This window comes from Pseudophryne corroboree, chromosome 6 (genome assembly GCF_028390025.1).
Source record: "Pseudophryne corroboree isolate aPseCor3 chromosome 6, aPseCor3.hap2, whole genome shotgun sequence".
Taxonomy (NCBI): domain Eukaryota; kingdom Metazoa; phylum Chordata; class Amphibia; order Anura; family Myobatrachidae; genus Pseudophryne; species Pseudophryne corroboree.
The window spans coordinates 438,247,098-438,267,410 of NC_086449.1; the positions used below are offsets into that span (position 1 = coordinate 438,247,098).

Sequence of the window (20,313 nt, forward strand, 5' to 3'; positions counted from 1 at the left end):
ACTCGCTGGCGGTGTATAATACTTTGGATTAGGCCTCTAGTGTGAATTATTACCATGGTTAACATGATTTTTTTATAGAGAATAAAAGCAACCTATGGGGGTAATGTGTTGATGGTTATATTCTGGAAGACGGGGCAGTGATGTGCGGGCAGTAGCCTGTCACTCATGGTGCCCTGTAACCATGGTGATGACCAAAGTAATCCCCTGGTGGTGATGCGCCTAACGCTCGTCACTGGAAGTGACGTAGCGGCATTTGAGGCGCATAACCAGGAAGTGAAGGACGCAGTGGAACGCAGAGGGATCACGCTTTCCGTGAGTATGCTAGCAGGCATGGTGACGCGTGCGCAGTCGGGTGGAACGCACGCCGGGAGTAGCGGGCCTGACAGCTGGCCCACCTGTAAGTTGTTGCTCATCTAGATGTGTATATTGAGGAGGGGTATTGTGGTGTGCATACACAGATGGCTCTACACTATAGCGGGGTGGCAGTGACATGATGTTATGGTCTTGAACGGTCATTTAGTGACCGAGGTCGACGGACAGCTAAGTTACCATGTATATCCCCTTCACTCTGAAACACACTTTTGGAAATATTATGTAGGCGTTGAGATGCCACGGTTTTTGGAGATGATATTTTATGATATTTCATGCTGAGCCACCGCGATTTGCTGTTCATTTTCAATACCCAAATTTTGGGTGATATTAAAAGAATGTATTTTTCAAAGTTGGACCGAGTGCCCTTCCCTACAGATTTTTTATATATATATATATATATATATATATATTTACTAGTCCAGTGCAGTTTTATTGTGTAAGCTGCAGTGCCTGCAGCGAAACGCGTCAAGAGGAGGCTATTTGGGTCAACAATTATATAAGTTTTACTGCCGCATCACATCCGGACCAATACTGGACTTTACCATCTGCAGAAAAAACGAGACAAACATCTTATGACTGGAAACACCATCAACCCCATCTCTATACAGAGGACACCGTGTTAAATGAGGATCCCGAACCTGGCTGGTTCTGAGCAAATCATCAGAGACACTCTTAAGGGACTACACCTCTAGCGGTCTTTGGGTAAAGTGCACTGGTGTGACTGCGCTGTCAGTCTGTCTCCATCTGCTATATGTTCCAGGTTTAATAATAGGAACGGATGCTAATGTGATAGGCAGTTATGAATAATTGACCCACAATTGTTGTTTTTATTGTCATAAACTGTTTTTGGATTTTGTATCCAATTTTTAATGAGGCCTAAACCTATGTTTTATTAAATTGAAAAAAGTTTTTCACTCAATCCTTCTTATTAGAATTGATTTATAATATTCCAATTAGCGCTGCTATCTTTCTTTTTGGTTTCTTTCAGTTTTATTGTGTGTCTAAAATAATTATCTGCATAGTCATAGTGACTGTGTGTGCCTGCATCTGCTGCATGTAATTCACTTTCAGTATGTCACAGCTATAGCTATCACTGTATTCTGTACCCTGGGGGGCTAGGTGCGTCAGGGTCAAATATATAGTGCTGCGCAGTATATACTGTTAAGTGTATTTTACTGCGCTCTTCAGTCACCTCATACCGCATTTATTCTCTGTTTATGTTCTGTATTTACTGTCACATAAATAAGGGTGTGTTTTGCAGGTATTGTATTTGTCTGGCTATATTGTACTGTTACGCTTTACGGCTACATTCCCTATAATGTCTGCCACAAAGAGCGAGAAACCTGCGGGCGCTCCTGCATCATGCAGTGCGTGTGCAAAGGATTTACCTGAGGGGGAAGTTTTAACTGATGGCCTGTGTAATGGGTGCCATACATCTCCCAGTCAGCCCGCAGCCCCTGTAGCCATTCAGGAGCCACCTTGGGCAGCGTTCTCAAGTATGCTGAATACGCTTGTGACACGTCTTACGCCCCCTGTGGGACCTCCTGTGCCATTACAGCCACATATTGTCCCTGTAGATAATCTGCCCTGGGCGGACATTCTGTATACCCAGATACAACAATTAAATCAATCTTTGGTTAGACAAAAGGTCTACCCTATGTCCCTCAGGGCTCAAGGGGTCATCTAAGCGTGCCGCTTCCACCTCACAATTCACTAATATTTAAGATAATTCTTCTGATGACGATGGGGAATATACTGATCCGTCAGACACTGATACAGTTGCTTCTGACGAGGAACCTACAACTCAGGTTGATGTTCCTGACCTAGTGGAGGCTATTAAGCTGATTCTAATAATTGATGATGAGGTAGATCCCACTACGGCGTCTTAAGGTGGGTACACACTATTAGATATATCTGCAGATCAATTGATCTGCAGATATATCTATGTACGGATCGGGCAGTGTGCTGTGCATACACACTGCCCAATCCGTCGGGGGACTGACGTCATGAACTGGGCGGGCGCTCGCGCCCGCCCAGTTCACCTGTCAATCACCGCCGGCCGCCGCAGCATGTGTACGGGCGGTCGGCCGACCGCCCCGTACACACACAGCGACGCGCCAATATATCGTCAGAAGGTTGCTAAAGTAGTCTTACCGCATTCTGACCATTTAATCGATATACGTCAGGAATCTTGGTCTTCTCCAGGAAAGAAATTCTCTCTAAGAAGATGCTAGCTCGTTATCCTATCCCTGCGGAGTTGAGTAACAAGTGGGAAAATCCACCGCCGGTGGACTCTCATGACGCCCGTCTTGTGGTGTCATCTACTCTGCCTGTCACCACTGTCACCTTACTAAAGGAACCGACGGATAATCATGTGGAGGGATGCCTGAAGTCTATTTGCTCCCTTACCGGTGCGGTACATAGACCCACTATAGCAGCCTCCTGGGCCGCAAACGGAATTGAAGCATGGGTTCAGTCATTAGAAGAAGAGCTACCTCAGGATATTTCTGAAACTGCCAGACAATATTTGTCTCATATAACCACCGCCTCCCACTATATTCAGGAGGCGTCCTCTGAAGCAGGTGTAATGGTGGCCAAGGCGTCTACTACATCTATACTGGCTCGCCGAATTCTGTGGTTGAGGTCCTGGAAGGTGGACCTGGACTCCAAAAAGACCTTTGAGGGAGACATCCTATTTGGGGAAGATCTGAACAAGATTGTGACTGACTTGGCGACTGCTAAGACTGCGTTTCTCCCAAGTACTAATACTTCTGCACCGAAGGCTAAGAGTACCACTTTTCGTTCCTTTCGACCTTCAGGGAAAGCAAAGGGTCAGGCGTACCCGAGACAGGCTCGTTCCTCCAAAACCACTAAGCTCAAACCTAAACGATCCTGGGCTGCCCATCAGCCTGCTTACAAACAAGACAAGCCTGCTGCATGACGGGCCGGGCCTCCCCCTGGGGGATCCCAGGGTAGGAGGCCAACTTCTGCAATTCGCCCAGGTCTGGTTGAGGACCACTTCAAGTGACGTCCCACTCGCCAGTTCTTCACGATGGTTATTCCTTTGGAATTCGTTGAAAGCGCAAGCTCTACACCTGGTTGTGCAATCCCTCCTGGAGACAGGAGTGGTAGTGCCGGTTCCTCTGTGCCTAAGAGGCAGGGGATACTATTCGACCCTGTTTCTAGTCCCGAAACCCAATGGGTCTTTCCGGCCTCTACTCAACCTCAAATCATTGAACAAATTTGTGAGAGTGTCCAAATTCCGTATGGAAACGATGCGCTCTATTGTACTGGCCATAGAACCCGAAGACTATATGGTATCCCTGGACATACAGAATGCTTACCTGCATATACCTATTGCCATATCGCATCAGCAATATCTGCGGTTTGCTATTGGCAACCTACATTATCAATTCCAGGCTCTGCAATTTGGACTGGTCACGGCCCCTCGGATCTTCACCAAGGTCATGGCCATGATGACGGCCCTTCTCCGCCGTCAGGGAATCAGGATCCTGCCGTATCATGACGACTTGCTGATCCTGTCGAAAACTCCGAAGATGTTCTTCTCAGTCATCTGGAACTGACGGTCCAATTCCTACAAGCCCACGGGTGGCTCATCAACTGGAAAAAGTCCTCGCTGGTCCCTGCTCGGAGCATGGTGCACCTGGGGGCACTGCTGGACACACACAGCCAAAGACTGTTTCTATCTCCAGAGAAAGTCCTGAAACTTCAGGAAAGGATCAGATACTTCCTTTCTCACCCAAGAGTGTCGATACACTCGGCGATGCAAGTACTTGGCCTCATGGTGTTGGCTTTCGACATGGTAGAGTACGCTCAATTTCATTCCCGCCCTCTGCAGAGGTTAATCCTTTCCAAGTGGGACAGCCTGCCTCATCGGACCAGGTCTCAAATGATCTTCTTGACTCCAGAGGTTCGTCTGTCACTGAGCTGGTGGCTACAGGACCAACAGTTGAGCAGGGGCCGTCCCTTCTGGATCTCCAACTGGGTCCTACTGACTATGGATGCCAGTCTGCGGGGTTGGGGTGCGGTGTTGGAGCAACACTCTCTCCAGGGTCGGTGGACCAAGGAGGAATCTCTCCTCCTGATAAACATTCTAGAATTGCGGGCAGTGTTCAATGCTTTGACACTTGCCCTGCCTCTGATACAGAAGAGGCCTGTTCAAGTACAATCAGACAACGCCACCACAGTGGCATACATAAATCATCAAGGCGGCACTCGAAGCCGCATGGCAATGATGGAAGTATCAAAAATCCTTTGTTGGGCGGAACGTTATCTACCAGCAATACCAGCAGGGTCTGTCGATAGAGCGCCCTCTTCTACTTCCTCAACGCCCAGACCTCCTCGTTCAGGGCCCTTGTGTCTACCAGGACCTAGCCAGTCTGGCTTTGATGGAGTGGCTATTGAAGCTTCACTCCTGAGGGCCAAAGGATTCTCTGAGGTGGTTATCCAAACTATGCTGAAGGCTCACAAACCGGCTTCTGCACGGATTTATTACAGGGTCTGGAATTCTTACTTCACCTGGTGTGCTGCTAAGAATTACAATGCATACAATTTCAGAACTTCCAGAATTTTGGCTTTTATGCAACAAGGCCTAGACTTAGGCCTTCCTCTGGCCTCCCTCAAGGTTCATATTTTTGCCTTGTCGGTGTGGTTTCAGAGAAAGATTGCGTCTATTCCTGATGTTCATACTTTCACTCAAGGCGTTTTACGGATTCAGCCTCCCTATATCCCTCCTGTGGCTCCATGGGATCTGTCTATTGTCTTGAATGCCCTGCAAGAGACTCCATTTGAACCTCTTGAGTTTGTGGACCTTAAATGTCTTACGCTTAAAGTCATGTTTCTGCTAGCTATTGCCTCTGCTAGGAGGGTGTCGGACTTAGGCGCTTTGTCCTGTCGTCCACCCTTTCTGATTTTTCACCGTGACCTGGCAGTTCTTAGAACTCATCCCGGTTATCTCCCTAAGGTGGTGTCATCTTTCCATCTTAACCAAGAGATTGTGGTTCCGGCTTTTATCTCTTCTGGTTTGTCCTCCAAAGAGCAGTCTTTGGATGTGGTACGGGCTCTCCGTATTTACGTGAAGAGGACTTCTTCTTCTCTCAGGAGGTCCGATACCCTTTTTGTACTGTTTGGTTTTCACAAACATGGCTGGCCTGCGAACAAGCAAACCTTGGCCAGATGGATTAGAATGGTGTTTGCACAAGCATATGCACAGGCTGGTCTTCCAGCTCCTGCTGCTATCAAAGCTCATTCTACTCGGTATGTTGGACCTTCTTGGGCGGCCTGCTGAGGCGTGTCTGCTGAACAATTGTGCAAGGCGGCTACGTGGTCCTAAGTGAACACGTTCATTAGGTTTTATGCCTTTGAAACTTCCACCTCCCAGAATGCTTCCTTTGTACACCGGGTTATTGTGCCTGCTACGGTGCGTCCCCTCCCATGAGGAACTGCTTTAGGACATCCCTGATGTATTCCTTGTGGAACACAGTGTACCCCACTGCAGAAAAGGAGATTTATGGTAGACTTACCATAGTTAAATCTTTCTGCGAGGTACACTGGGTTCCACAGGGCGCCCACCCTGACGCACTTAGCTTCTTTGGGTTTGTATGGCATTAGCCGCTGGTCCCTTCTCCTGTCGTGAGAATGTGGTTCTATGTGACTAACATCTGCCTTCTCTTTTACCTGCTACTGCTTTGGACTGGTTAACAAAACTGAGCTTCAGTGTCCGGAGGCGGGGTTATAGAGGAGGCCGTGTAATGCATCCTGGGAACAGTTAAAGCTTTAGCCTGTTGGTGCCTCTGGATCAAGGTCCAACTCTACACCCCGATGTATTCCCTGTGGAACCTAGTGTACTTCGCAAAAAGAGATTTAACTATGGTAAGTCTACCATAAATCTCCTTTTCTAAGCACACATTATCCCACATCATGATAAGGCTCCTGTCTCTTCTACCTGGTAGCTGCTCTCTGGTCCAGTGCACTGATTGAGGACTCACATACACACACACAGCAAACTTGGTAGATGAAGCTGCTATACTGGGCATGTGCAGCAGCTCTGCTCTTTCCCTTAAACTGCATGATGTGACAGCAGCTCTAGAATATGCGTTTGCCTATGTTTGCCCATAACATTGACCATAATTAATTTGACCAGGTACTGGACCACAAGCTTGTGCCACCCCTGCAAGTGCCCTGTGGCATCCCAGGATGCCACAGCACCCAGTTTGGGAACCACAGTCCTAAATTGCTCTGTTTATTTATTTCCTTACTTCCTTTGCCTTATGCTGGGTATTATCAACTCACTTTAGCTGCAGCGGGGCAGCTAGCAGGATTACAACCGAAGCTCCACTAGTTGTATAAAAGTGCTTAAGTAAACGAGCACTGTGCTACACCGGGTCTGCACACTTCTGTTGAGCTTTAATACTTTCTAGTAGTCAAAGCAAATTTTTGTGTGCCAAACCCTCTGCAGTGTAGGAGGTTTTATGTAACACACCTAAAGAACAAATGGGGGGCCTGTATTCTTTGCAGTTAATAAATCAGGTTTATTGTGTTAACTATGTTAAATATAGCATAATATTATGGTAATATTGCAAGTACACTGTATCTTAAATAAATTAACAAGAAATAGATCAACACAGGACATATTGTTAAAGGGTTGTCTATTAACAAATTTTGTTGAATGTGCTATAAACTTAAGCTCTCATATATGCAGTATATTTATGGCTGTGATCAACCCATCAGCACTAATTCACTTGTGCTCATCTTGTGTTAATATTTAGTTTTGCAAGAGAAAAGTGGGATATCAGCCAGTTTGTCGGTATTTCAGAAGCAACCTGATGTCTGTTAGCATAGACATAAACATCGCATTGTGATATTCAACTGTGATTCAATTTCTGTCAGTTAGCCAATGGGAAAGTGATACTAGTGCCAAGCAGTCAAACTCTTCTGGATAAATTAAAATGAGCTAAAAGTGAAACAAGTGGCACTGTAAAACACAATGTAATATTATTTTGAAATTGTAATTATTGTCTTGTGGGTATACACAGGCTGGCATGCAGTCACAGACTGGAAAGATGTTTTATCTGGAGGAGAGAAACAAAGAATGGGTATGGCCCGGATGTTCTACCACAAGTAAGAGTAATATGTTATACATTCATTACTGTATTTGAAATTATAAAATAAATATATAGTAAAATGGGTACTTGAAATAAGGACTCGGTAGGTAGACTTTTGGTGGATACACAGTGGGGTAAATTTACTAAAGCTTCTAAAACAGAGAATTGTTGATGTTGCCCATAGCAACCAATCAGATGCTGTCATTTTCTAAAGGGCAATAAAGAAATTATAGCATCTGATTGGTTGCTATGGGCAACATCACCAAGTCTCTGTTTTAGAATCTTTAGTAAATGTATCCCTGTGTTTTACTGGCAGCAGACACTGAAGAACAGCATGCCTAGGCTTAGGCCTGGAATTACAGGTACATACAGAAAATGAACATACAAAGTCCCAGTACTCATCATATGCTTAGCAGTCAGTCCGCTTAGTGGCTTGCAAAACAAGAAAAAGAAGCGTAGTCTGTGAAAGTATCAAGCAATATATTTTATCTTATTATTATATAACATATGCATTTCCTAATCACAATAAAATAAAAAATATAAAAATAAAATAAATATAGAATACACGCACTTTAAAATCACGCTCTTTAGAGCCACGAAGATGATCTGCAGACTCAGTACTGAAAGTCAGTCACTTTGTATCAATTTTGAATGAAAAAGGAACAATTAAGTATCCATGTGACTATGTCCTTCTTTGTTACTAGATAGCAACAATTGCTATAATGCACTTTCAGAGACTTAAAGTTCCACACCGTGAAACTAGATCTTCAATTAGCATTCATTTTGCATTATTGTTAACAGAAATTATCCCATTAATTAGGTTAACATTAGTTGTTTCCCAAACTCCGCAATTAATAACTGGTTCTCCGATTTTAACTGTTATTAAAAATTTAAAAGCTGCTCATTAATAGCTGGATCATGGAAAGCGTCTTGCTGTGATCCACTGATTATCAAATCAATTGGGACACGCTTACCCATGCTGTTTGTGAAATGGTCCTTATGATGTACCTCCTAATGCTGGCGCCAGCTGCCTAGCACTTAAGGAGCGGGGACCGGAGCTGGTGGGTGCGATGCGTCCTTCTCTTGCTGGCACTGGCTGTCTCAGCAAGTTGGAGTGGAGGCCAATAAAGCAGAAGTGGTGCGTCCTCCTTATGCTGGCACTGGGCAGCCCAGTGTTGTTAGAGCAGTATCAAAGCTGGCGGGATTGCGGTAATGGGAGCTGATAGTCCCGGCTTTCTGTGGCTCAGTCTGCAGACATCATGTAACAGCAGTACTTTCTCGGTCACTGAGGAGGGGCTGTTTCTTCAGAACTTGCAGCCACAATCGTCCCTCTCTCTCAGCATAGCCTTTAGTCCTTGGCACTACAGCCACTTTCCCTACTAATTGGTCTCTAACGGGCATCAGTGCGTGGAAGACTAGGTTAATGAAAGTTTTAAACTCTTCCTCTGTTGCTGATTTCCTGCTGGCTCTGAGCGACTTGGAAACCCCAGAATTCCATATATCCACCTTGAGCTGTGCAGCCCAGAAAACCCGGAATTCCAAACTTCTACTGCAGCTGCAGAATGTACAGGTCCTGTTTTCCTCTCCCTTGGAGGGGACCCTTAATTGGGACCCACTGGTTTCTGCCAGTTCTGAGCTGAAGGCACTGCTGGACATCTTCTGAATTTGAAGGGAAGGAAGCATGATGTGTCTTTCATCTGATGCACTAAGTTTCCTTGGCTGACCACTGCGTTTACGATCCTCAACGTTGCCCGTTTCTTTGTGCTTCTTCAAAAGAGCTTGAACAGCACATCTTGAAACCTCAGTCTGCTTTGAAATCTTTGCCTGGGAGAAACTTTGCTGATGCAGTATAACTACCTTGTGTCTTATTGCTATGCTCAGTCTTGCCATGATGTATGACCTGTGACATGAAACCGTCTTCCACAACCTCACCTTTGTGGCAGAGTTTGGCTGTTCCTCACCCAGTTTTAAACCTCTTACACAGCTGTTTCTGTTTCAGTTAATGACTGTTTTTCAGCCTACATATGAAAATGATGATCACTATTGCCTATTTTGTGTGATTGGTTAACCATACACCTGGCTATAATCCTACAAAATCCCTGACTTTGTGCAAGTGTACCTAGAAAAACTGATGTGGTTTTGAAGGTAAAGGGTGGTCACACCAAATATTGATTTGAGTTATCAAGTTTTATAGAAATATAGACAAGTGCGCTGTCAACAGCTGCTGGTAGAGGGATGGTCAAATTCCCTGAGATAGGTATAACAAAAACAATATGGAAACCAGCGCTGGCTGTGAAAATTAGGCAATATGGATGGTTTGTTATAAAATAGATGGTATCAACAATTTATTTACCAATACACATTTGAGAAACGTATATAAAAGAATATACACATTAGATAAAAAAAATGTTAATAAAATAGCTAGTGCCATCAAATTGGGATAATTGATTCTCAGCCGATCCACTTAAAAAGCTCCTATATATAAATCCTCTCTTGGCTAGGATCTCCTCCAATGGAAAGCAGTCAGCATATAAGCAGTAGATTTTACCAGAAATCGGTAGATGGTTGTCCCTTGTATACTTTCAGCCTTAGGACTTGTTCATTAGTGGCTTGAAGGGAATCCAAACAATTGATGCTTAGCTGTAGATCCAAATGGTGGAGCGAGTGTCCATTTGACGCGAGGGATGGATGACAGGAGTCCAGGATATCTGCGTGTGGTATCGACTCAGGTTCTCAGGCTCAATTTTTAACATTTTGTATCTAATGTGTAAATTCTTTTGTATACTTTTCTCAAATGTGTATTGGTAAATAAATTGTTGATACCATCTATTTTATAACAAACCGTCCATATTGCCTAATTTTCACAGCCAGCGCTGGTTTCCATATTGTTTGTTATTTGATTTAGATGTCTCTTTTGTTCATTCACTTTGCATTTTGTTAATTGGAAATGTAAATTGCACACAGGTTGAAGAGCCACATTTGAAATAATTAAAAACAGCAGTGTGTGTAAGACAATTGTGAAATCACCTATAAAATTAAAATTATATCAACAGGAGAGCAAATAGCAGCTTTTCACTATAGAGGTGATAATTCGTAGTATATTTATTTCATATTGATAAAGGGGATTGCTTTTTCCTATTGTTTGTATTACATTATTTCATATCTTCGAAGCAAAATGTATAATTTTAACCATTTAGTGATTTATAATAATGAATCACTAATTATGTACCTTTTAATAATATACTCGCAGAGGGTTGTACCTAGAAATATACCTTTAAACCATTAGGAATATTCTATTCATGGAAGAATGCACGCCAGTCATATAGAATGTAAAACGTAAGAATGTATTTCCATAAACAATTGATACTCATAAAACCGTATTTGTACATTGTAAATCACCATACAATATTTTCACAAGTTTACACTATTTAAGAAAGAAATAGTATGAAAGACAAGTGTGAGGTGTGAGGTGTGTGTGTGTGTGTGTGTGTGTGTGTGTGTGTGTGTGTGTGTGTGTGTGTGTGTGTGTGTGTGTGTATATTTATTTTATTTATTTATTAACAGTTTCTTATATAGCGCAGCATATTCCGTTGCGTTTACAATTAGAACAACAGTAATAGAACAAAACTGGGTAAAAACAGACAGACATAGAGGTAGGAAGGCCCTGCTCGCAAGCTTACAATCTATAGGCAAATAGGCATAGATACACAAGGATAGATGCTACCTATTGCTTAATGGTCCACCAGATTGCTAGGTTCTTAATGGGTTGTATGATGATACCCCACAAAGTTATCCAAGTGTCAGGAGGGTGTGAGACTAAAGAAACAAGATATGTGATGTTATGAATACTCTACAGAGGATGTAATTAGATAGGGAAGCACTGAAGGTTATGTGGGTGGGTCTGGAATTTGATAGGCTTGTCTGAAGAGGTGAGTTTTCAGGGAACATTTAAAGGTTTGGAGACTAGAGGCGAGTCTTACTGTGCATGGGAGGGCATTCCACAGAGTGGGTGAAGCCCGGATAAAGTCCTGTAATTTTGAGTGTGAACAAGTAATGCGTGTGGATGAGAGACGTAGATCTTGTGCAGAGCGGAGAGGTCGGGTAGGGAGATATTTTGAGATGAGTGAAGAGATGTATGTTGGTGCAGTTTGGTTAATAGCCTTGTATGTGAGTAAAAGTATTTTATATTTAATACGGTAGAATACCGGTAACCAATGGAGGGACTGACAGAGCGGATCTGCAGACGATGAACGTCTGGCAAGGAAGATTAGCCTCGCAGCTGCATTCAAAATGGATTGTAGTGGTGAGAGCCTATGTTTGGGAAGACCGGTCAGGAGACTATTACAATAATCAATGCGGGAGATAATGAGAGCATGGATTAGAGTTTTTTCTGTGTCTTGTGTAAGATAAGGGCGTATTTTGGATATGTTTCTTAGATGTATGTAACATGATCTTGAGACAGATAGAATGTGGGTAACAAAGGACAGTTCAGAGTCAAGAATGACACCTAGGCAGCGAGTTGTGGGGTAGGGGTGATTGCAGAGTTCTCAACAGTGATAGAGATATCAGGTTGGAAACTACTATTGGCCGGTGGAAATATAATTAATTCTGTTTTGGAAATATTAAGTTTGAGGTGGCGAGATGTCATCCAAGATGAAATGGCAGAAAGGCATTCAGTGACACGGCCCAATACAGATGGTGACAAATCAGGGGAGGATAGGTAGATTTGAGTATCATCCGCATACAGATGGTACTGAAATCCGAAAGAGTTGATTAGTTTGCCAAGAGATGTGGTATAGATAGAGAAAAGCAGAGGACCTAGGACTGAGCCTTGCGGTACTCCAACTGAGAGAGGTAGCGAAGGAGAGGTGGAATCAGAGAAACGAACACTGAAGGAGCGATTAGATAGGTAGGATGAGAACCAAGAAAGGGCTGTGTCCTGAATACCTAGGGATTGTAGTGTTTGTATGAGAAGAGAGTGGTCAACCGTGTCAAAAGCAGCAGAGAGATCAAGGAGAATAAGTAGAGAGTAATGTCCTTTAGATTTAGCAGTGACCAAATCATTCACTACCTTAGTCAGTGCTGTCTCTGTGGAGTGTTGGGCACGAAATCCTGACTGAAGTGGGTCCAGTAGGCTGTGTGAGTTAAGAAAGTGTGTGAGGCGAATGTAGGCAAGTCTCTCCAGTAGCTTGGAGGGGCATGGGAGCTGAGAGATGGGACGGTAGTTAGAGAGAGAGTTCGGGTCAGAGTTTTGTTTTTTCAGAATGGGAGTAATCACTGCATGCTTGTATAGAGAAGGAAAGATACCAGTAGACAGGGAGAGATTACAGATTTTCGTTAAGGTTGGGATGAGCACAGTAGACAGAGCTTTACTAATTTGTGAGGGTATAGAGTCAAGGGGAGAGGTATTAGAGTAGGCAGATGAAAAGAGTGCAGATACTTCATCTTCATTTGTAGGATCAAAGGAAGAGAAGGTGTTAGAGGGTTCAGGCAGGGAATTGAGCAGGTCACTTGCTGTGGAAGAGCATACCATTTCATTTCGGATCTTGTCCTTGAAATAGGAAGCAAGATCTTGCGCACTGACAGTGGCTGGTGGGTTAGGTGAGGGAGGGACAAGAAGTGATTTAAATGTATTAAAAAGTCGCTTGGGGTTAGAGGCTTGAGCAGAGATGAGAGATTGAAAATATGTTTGTTTGGCAGTGTCCAGAGCATTACGATAAGAGTGGTAGGTGGTCTTATATGTGAGAAAGTCACTTGAACTACGAGATTTACGCCACTGGCGTTCAACTTTACGTGAGAGTTTTTGTAAGTGTCTAGTTTATTTAGAGTGCCACGGTTGACATCTAAGTCTACGTGGAGTGTGATGGGTAGCTGGAGCCACTTCATCAAGTGCTGTTACTAGAGTTTGGTTAAGGTGTGACACAGCAGTCTCTGAAGAGGTGAATGTAGAAATTGGTGAGAGTAGTGGTTGCAGAGAGGTAGATAGTTGTTGAAAATTAATAGCGTTAATATTTCTGCGGGTAAGAGGTGTCCTTGTAGACTTTAGGGACATGGAGTTTGAAGTAATGGAGGAGAGCATGCATGTGATAAGGTTGTGATCTGAGAGAGGGAAAGGAGTGTTAGTGAGTTCAGAAACAGAGCATAGTCTGGTGAATACAAGATCAAGGCAGTGGCCCTCCTGATGAGTAGGGGAGTCAGTCCATTGGGAGAGGCCAAGAGAGGAGGTTAGAGAGAGTAGTTTAGAGGCATGGGGAGATTGTGGACTGTCAATAGAGAGATTGAAATCACCCATAATGATGGTGGAGATGTCAGAGGATAGAAAGTGAGGGAGCCAAGCAGAAAAATCTTCCAGAAACTTTTTGGGTTGCCCAGGTGGGCGATAGATAGCTGCAACACGCAGAGAGAAAGGGGTGAAAATCCTAATAGAGTGTACTTCAAAGGATGTAAATGTGAGTGAGGGAACAGGTGGTAAAACGATGTGCGTGTAAGATTTGGACAGCAATATTCCAACACCACCTCCTTTGATGTTACCAGGCCTGGGGGGGTGTGTGAAGTGGAGGCCACCATGTGACAGTGCTGCAGGGGAGGCAGTGTCTGATTGTGTGAGCCAGGTTTCTGTTATAGCCAGTATATTGAATTTTTTTGCTATGAAAAGGTCATGAATAGCTGTTAATTTGTTGCAAACAGAGCGTGCATTCCATAAAGCACATTTTAGTGACTTGGAGGTAGATGGGAGACAAGTGATGTTGATAAGGTTTGTTGATTTTATATTCCGTTGTGAATCAGCTGAATGTGAGCGTGGTATGTGGATGGGACCTGGATTTGGGGATATGTCACCAGCTAGTAGAAGCAGAAGAAGAGAGAGATAGGTATAGTTGGGGGAGGTGTGTGATAGTTTCTTATGGTGACAGGTAGAGGATTTGACAGTTAGTGTACATAGATAGGTTAAAAGCTCATGAGTGTTAATAAGAGGTAAGTGGATTAATGAGGCTGCAATGTGTACAGAGCGATACATAACAGGAATAGTGAAGGACGATGTCATTTTATAGAGGATACCATGAAGTGCTATGAGGAAAAACAGTTTGTGGAGCATGGTGTTTATAAAGAGAAAAGTATAGATAGGAAAATGCTTATGGAAATTGTTAGTTAAATGGTAGATTTACCTGCTTTCCAATGTTTTTCAATGTTTGTGCAACTGTTGGCTTAACTGTTCTTTTTAAAATTTCCTAACTTTGTAATTTCCAAACTTCGAATATTTCTAAACTTCTGACAACTGCCCCGCAGACAACTGCCCCATAACTGAATGCTAACATATACTAGTTCTAATTTACAAAGGCTTCAGCTGAAGCCAATTGGACATCTAATCAAAGGGCTTATATTACCCTGTGTTAAGTAAACACCAGTCCATGTATGCTAATAAACTCCACTCCACTGACCAACATCTATACAAGAGATAATATCAGCTATAAGCAAGTACTAATATTCTACAAATACAATTACATACACTGCTAAATTATACATTGGTGTGAATAGAGATCAAGAGTTATAGTTTGCAGAAATCACATACATTTGAAAATACAGCTGAAGATGTCTGTGGGTTAATGCAGAGGTGTAGGAATCATCAAGCAGAAATCACATACATTTGAAAATACAGCTGAAGATGTCTGTGGGTTAATGCAGAGGTGTAGGAATCATCAAGCAGAAATCACATACATTTGAAAATACAGCTGAAGATGTCTGTGGGTTAATGCAGAGGTGTAGGAATCATCAAGCAGAAATCACATACATTTGAAAATACAGCTGAAGATGTCTGTGGGTTAATGCAGAGGTGTAGGAATCATCAAGCAGAAATCACATACATTTGAAAATACAGCTGAAGATGTCTGTGGGTTAATGCAGAGGTGTAGGAATCATCAAGCAGAAATCACATACCTGTGAGATGAAAAGATATATAGAAAGCTGATCAGTCCATATTCAGTGAGATATATGTAGACTAACTGTTGGTTTAACTGTTCTTTTTAAAATTTACTTACTTTGTAATTTCCAAACTTCGAATATTTCTAAACTTCTGACAACTGCCCCATAACTGAATGCTAACATTGTATAGTTATTTATTTATTACTGGGGAAATATTACTTCATGCGCTCGTCAAATCACAGATTTATTTATCCTAGCTTTATTGACCAATTCTGGAGAACATTTTTCTGAAGAAACATCTAAGGGGATTATAGATTTTGGGCTATGTGTGTGAGTGTGAGAGGGAGAGAGCGAGAGAGATGCCCAGAGGGGTAATTGCCAGTGTGGATGTGTCGAGGAGGGGCAACATGCTCAATCCACATGTTTCCTTTGTACAAACCACATGGGACACAAGCTAAACTCCATTTTAGGAAGCTCCCATGATTCCAAAGTCACATGGTTCAAAAGAGGATGCCAGCAGCCACATGCCAGCAGCCATCTTGTACGAACCAACTAACTCATTCAGGCACATTGCACTCCAGCTAATTATATTCCACGTCCAATCCACCAGTCCAACTAATTATATTCTACGTTCCAATCCGACTAATTATACATATTCAAGTATATTTGATATTCTAAGAACCAACACAGTATCTCAATAGACAGCACATGTTGCATACTGTCCATGTTATACAAACCATTATAAGACCACAATGTAACCGCCACAGTAACAAAAGGAAATACATGTAATCTCTTTCCATATTTCAGCAAGATACACTATATGAAACCACTACAATCTGTTATAAATCACCATCCACAAACTAATACCAATGTATTATTAGCACATTGTAAACTATGTCCCAGCTACCATCACCGATTCCCAGATCTAATACAAACACATAACAATATCACATAATTGCACCAGCACCATTAACCTTAAAGCCATCCATTTTACAGATTATCTATTCTATGACATTAAGCCATTTGTGTGCAATACTTAGCCATAAAGAGATCAGTTCTGGTGATGAGAGGTCCATTCTTGCAGAGTCTCTATAGCTGTGTCTACTGCAGTGTGTTGGAGCCAGAGAGTGTGTCTCTCAGCTGTTCAGGTAGTACACAGGTTCTCAAACTCTGTCCTCAGGACCCCACACAGTGCATGTTTTGCAGGTAACCCATCAGGTGCACAGGTGTAATAATTACTCCCTGACCCATTTTAAAGATCCACAGGTGGAGCTAATTATTTCATATGTGATTCTGTGAGGAGACCTGCAAAACATGCACTGTGTGGGGTCCTGAGGACCGAGTTTGAGAACCTGTGAGGTAGTACATTCAACTTGTGAATTGGTGTGTCTTCCACAGGAAATGTGTGGAAGCTATTGTCTATCTTAAGGCCATGTGAGCTAGCTGTATCAGTGAGCTGGGCTTGCTTGTTCAAATGCTAATTAGTCCAGGCTACAGTCTTTGGGTGTGTGAAACTAGTTTTACCACTGTACTTAAATCTATGAGTATATCAAAATATAATATCATAAATATATTTGACATATCTAAAATGGATATGAGGAAATGCTCTGTAACACATATGATTCACTTCATGGAAATAGAGATGCTTCTCAGACCTTGTCAGTTAATCTGAAAGAAGTGCCTCTCCTATCACATGAGCTCCACAGTCACACCTGCAGTATTAAGGTGTGACTGTGGACTTGCTGTTCTCAAACTCGGTCCTCGGGGGCACACACAGTGCATGTTTTGCAGGTAACCCAGCAGGTGCACAGGTGTATTAATTACTCACTGACACATTTTAAAAGGTCCACAGGTGGAGCTAATTATTTCACTTGCGATTCTGTGAGGAGACCTGCAAAACATGCACTGTGTGTGCCCCCGAGGACCGAGTTTGAGAACCTCTGCTGTGGACCTTACAAATTACCACTGCACATGCAGTAGTAATTTGAAACTCCTGGCTTTCTGGATTGCACAGCTCCAAGTGGTAAAATAGAAGTCCGTGTTTTCCAGTTCACCCAGAGCCAGAAGTCAATAGCAGGAAAGGAGTTTAAAACTCCCATACATCCACTACATGGTGCAATAATGCCTATTAGAGGCCAGTGAGTAGGCTGCAGTTTGTAGTGACAGGGACTGTGGACGTTGACTGTGCCAGGAGAGCATGGCGGATGGTGGCTGCAGATCGTTGCAGCAGAATGACTGTTCAGCACGGAGACAGCTAAAACAATTACTTTTAATTTGTTCATTTTAAGTTATGTACCTGTGTGACTAGGCCTAAGCCTGTGTGTTCTATATTCAGTGTATGATGCCAGCAAAGACGGTGTGTTTTACCGGAAAAAACTGCCTAAGAGTCCTTATTTCCAGTACCAGTTTTATCAAGACATACAGATCATCATTTCTTAATGGTTCAGCTTTCAAAGCAACAAAAGTTGAACTTACAGCAAGACAGTTTTGCAATTGTGTCTTTCCCTATAAAAAATTAAATATTTTTCTTGTGCTTATGATTGGTTAAGCGTAAGTTAGCATGCCTGACATAAACCTGTCACATATGCCACTGTTGCGGAGCTGGGTGCATGCTGCAATGCCTCCATTTCATCATATGGGCCCACATATATTTATACATGCAGCTTTTTAGACCTGATTTATTGGATGCATCCAAGTCAGCATGAACCCAAATATTAGTTATGGCTGCAAGTAAGGCATAAATCCAAAAGGAGCTTTCTAAAAAATTTCCCTTGAAATATATAGTACTAAAAGAATTTCTTATCTGTAAGCTGTAAAAAATCAGAGTTCGGCCAGCAACCCGCACATCAGGCCAACTCGGACTGCAATACATTCGGAGTGTGCTCTGTATATAAACTGAAGCTAAATAAATAAATGTAGTGATAATAATACAGTTGCAATTTAATTTGTAAAAAGATTCAGGCCTTCTATTGAAGCAGGAATGTGTACTGTAATAATTACACAGTAGCTTTGTCTAGCTCCGTATGATCAAAGCACTCTTACCACAAAGCTGTCCAAGGGAACCCATCTGTGTACTGATTTCTGCTGCTTCATAGCTGTTCATCACTCATCTGTCCTGCAGGACAGGTTTTCCAGTACTACTTTGCATAGTGGAGCCGATGCCGTCATCTTGCTCTGAGTCAGCTGTGATTCACCAGTCCAGGTCCAGCTTTATGTACTGCACATGACTGCTGCTGCTAATCGGAAGCCAGGGCACCCAATTTAAGTTCCTCCAGGTGCATTATCCATTGCTAGTGGAACTTCTGATGATCCTGTTTCCCACATCCACCCCTGTTCCCTCGCCCAAGGTGCCCCAGCCAGACAGGGTTGATGTGGTAGGAGTCATGTGTGGAGGGTTATGTGACGGGGGAGCCGGAGCTGTAGAGGAGCCAGAGTTGTCAGGAGAGCCCGGGCTAAGCCAGGTGGCACAAACCCAATAAGTTGCGGCTCATGCTGGCTTATTGGGGCTAATTGGATAGCCACAGGTGATGTAATTGCCCGTGGTAATGTACCACAGGTAATTGGACATTCCCTTCTGTCCCTATACAGTGCACTACAAGTCTCTGTTGATTCTTGCTACAGTGCATTAAGTCTGTTCCTGTTATCCAATGCACTACTAGTCTTAGCTGTTCCTGTTTCTCTTACGTCCTAGAGGATGCTGGGGCCCATGTTAGTACCATGGGGTATAGATGGGTCCACCAGGAACCATGGGCACTTTTAGACTTTGATAGTGTGGGCTGGCTCCTCCCTCTATGCCCCTCCTACCAGACTCAGTCTAGAAACTATGCCCGAAGAGTCTGACAACTTCGAGAGAAGGATTTTACACAGATAGTGGCGAGATTCACACCAGCTCATACATACAAGGCAAATCAAGCTAACCAGCTCGAAAACTCAGCAACGGCTGAACAATATTACTTAACCAAGTAACCAAAACAGTACTTAACCAAGAACAAAGCAGTACTGAACTAAGTAACCATTGCAGGATCACAAAGCGCTGGGCGGGCGGCCAGCATCCTCTATGGACTATGAGAAAAGGATTTACCGGTAGGTAATTAAAATCCTATTTTCTCTTACGTCCTAGAGGATGCTGGGGTGCATATTAGAGGAGCCGGTCACAGCTAGGGGAGCTCCTAGAGCTTCTTTGGTTTTATTACAGGTTAGGCACAGGGAGGCTGCTGGCAACAGCCTCCCTGCTTTGTGGGACTTAGGGGGGGGGGGGTGAGTAGTGCCCAACCCGCTGAGGTTAATGGCCACTATCTCGGCTGACAGGACACTGAGCTCCTGAGGGTGATGAACGTTAGCCCTCGAGGCGACCGCTCACTCCCGCAGCTTGCCGCCACCCCTAACAGAGCCAGAAGATCGTGGTGGTGAGTGCAACATGGGGGAGCCGGTATAAATGGCGGCATCGAGGTGTGGAGCGCAGTACTAACACTGCACTCTGGAAGGCTCAGGGGTACAGGGGCGGCGCTGTGAGGGGCGCCCTGGGCCAGCGACGATACCCTATTCACTGGTCACTCAGCTAGCAGGGACTTCGGTTGCGCTGCTAGCGCTGTTACCTCAGGCCAGTATAAAGATTTAAATTGTGTGGGAAGACGCGCCATGTTAAGGGGGCAGAGCTTCTCAGAGCGGAATCCAGTGCCATTTTCTCCCTGCAGATCCACCGCTGAGACGCTGACAGGGAGCACTGACCTTCCACGACTCCAGTTATCCTGTGCAGTACCAGTGGGGTGGTAGAAGGGGGGGGGAGGCTGTATTTGGCAGGGTATTTCTATTAAGGGTACACAGTCAGCGACAGGCTGTTTTTTATAACTGCCTATTGGGGCGCTGTGTGTGCTGGCTGCAAGCTCTGTGTTTCTTTGAA

General features: G+C 43.6%; 1 protein-coding gene across 1 annotated transcript in view; it reads left to right on the top strand.

Moving 5' to 3' along the window:
• Positions 1-20,313, top strand: part of ABCD2 (ATP binding cassette subfamily D member 2) — a 197,581-nt gene that overhangs the window by 150,125 nt on the left and 27,143 nt on the right. The window contains exon 8 of the mRNA XM_063927090.1: positions 7,428-7,512. Coding sequence (XP_063783160.1) covers positions 7,428-7,512 — 85 coding nt within the window. The remainder of the gene's footprint in view (positions 1-7,427; positions 7,513-20,313) is intronic.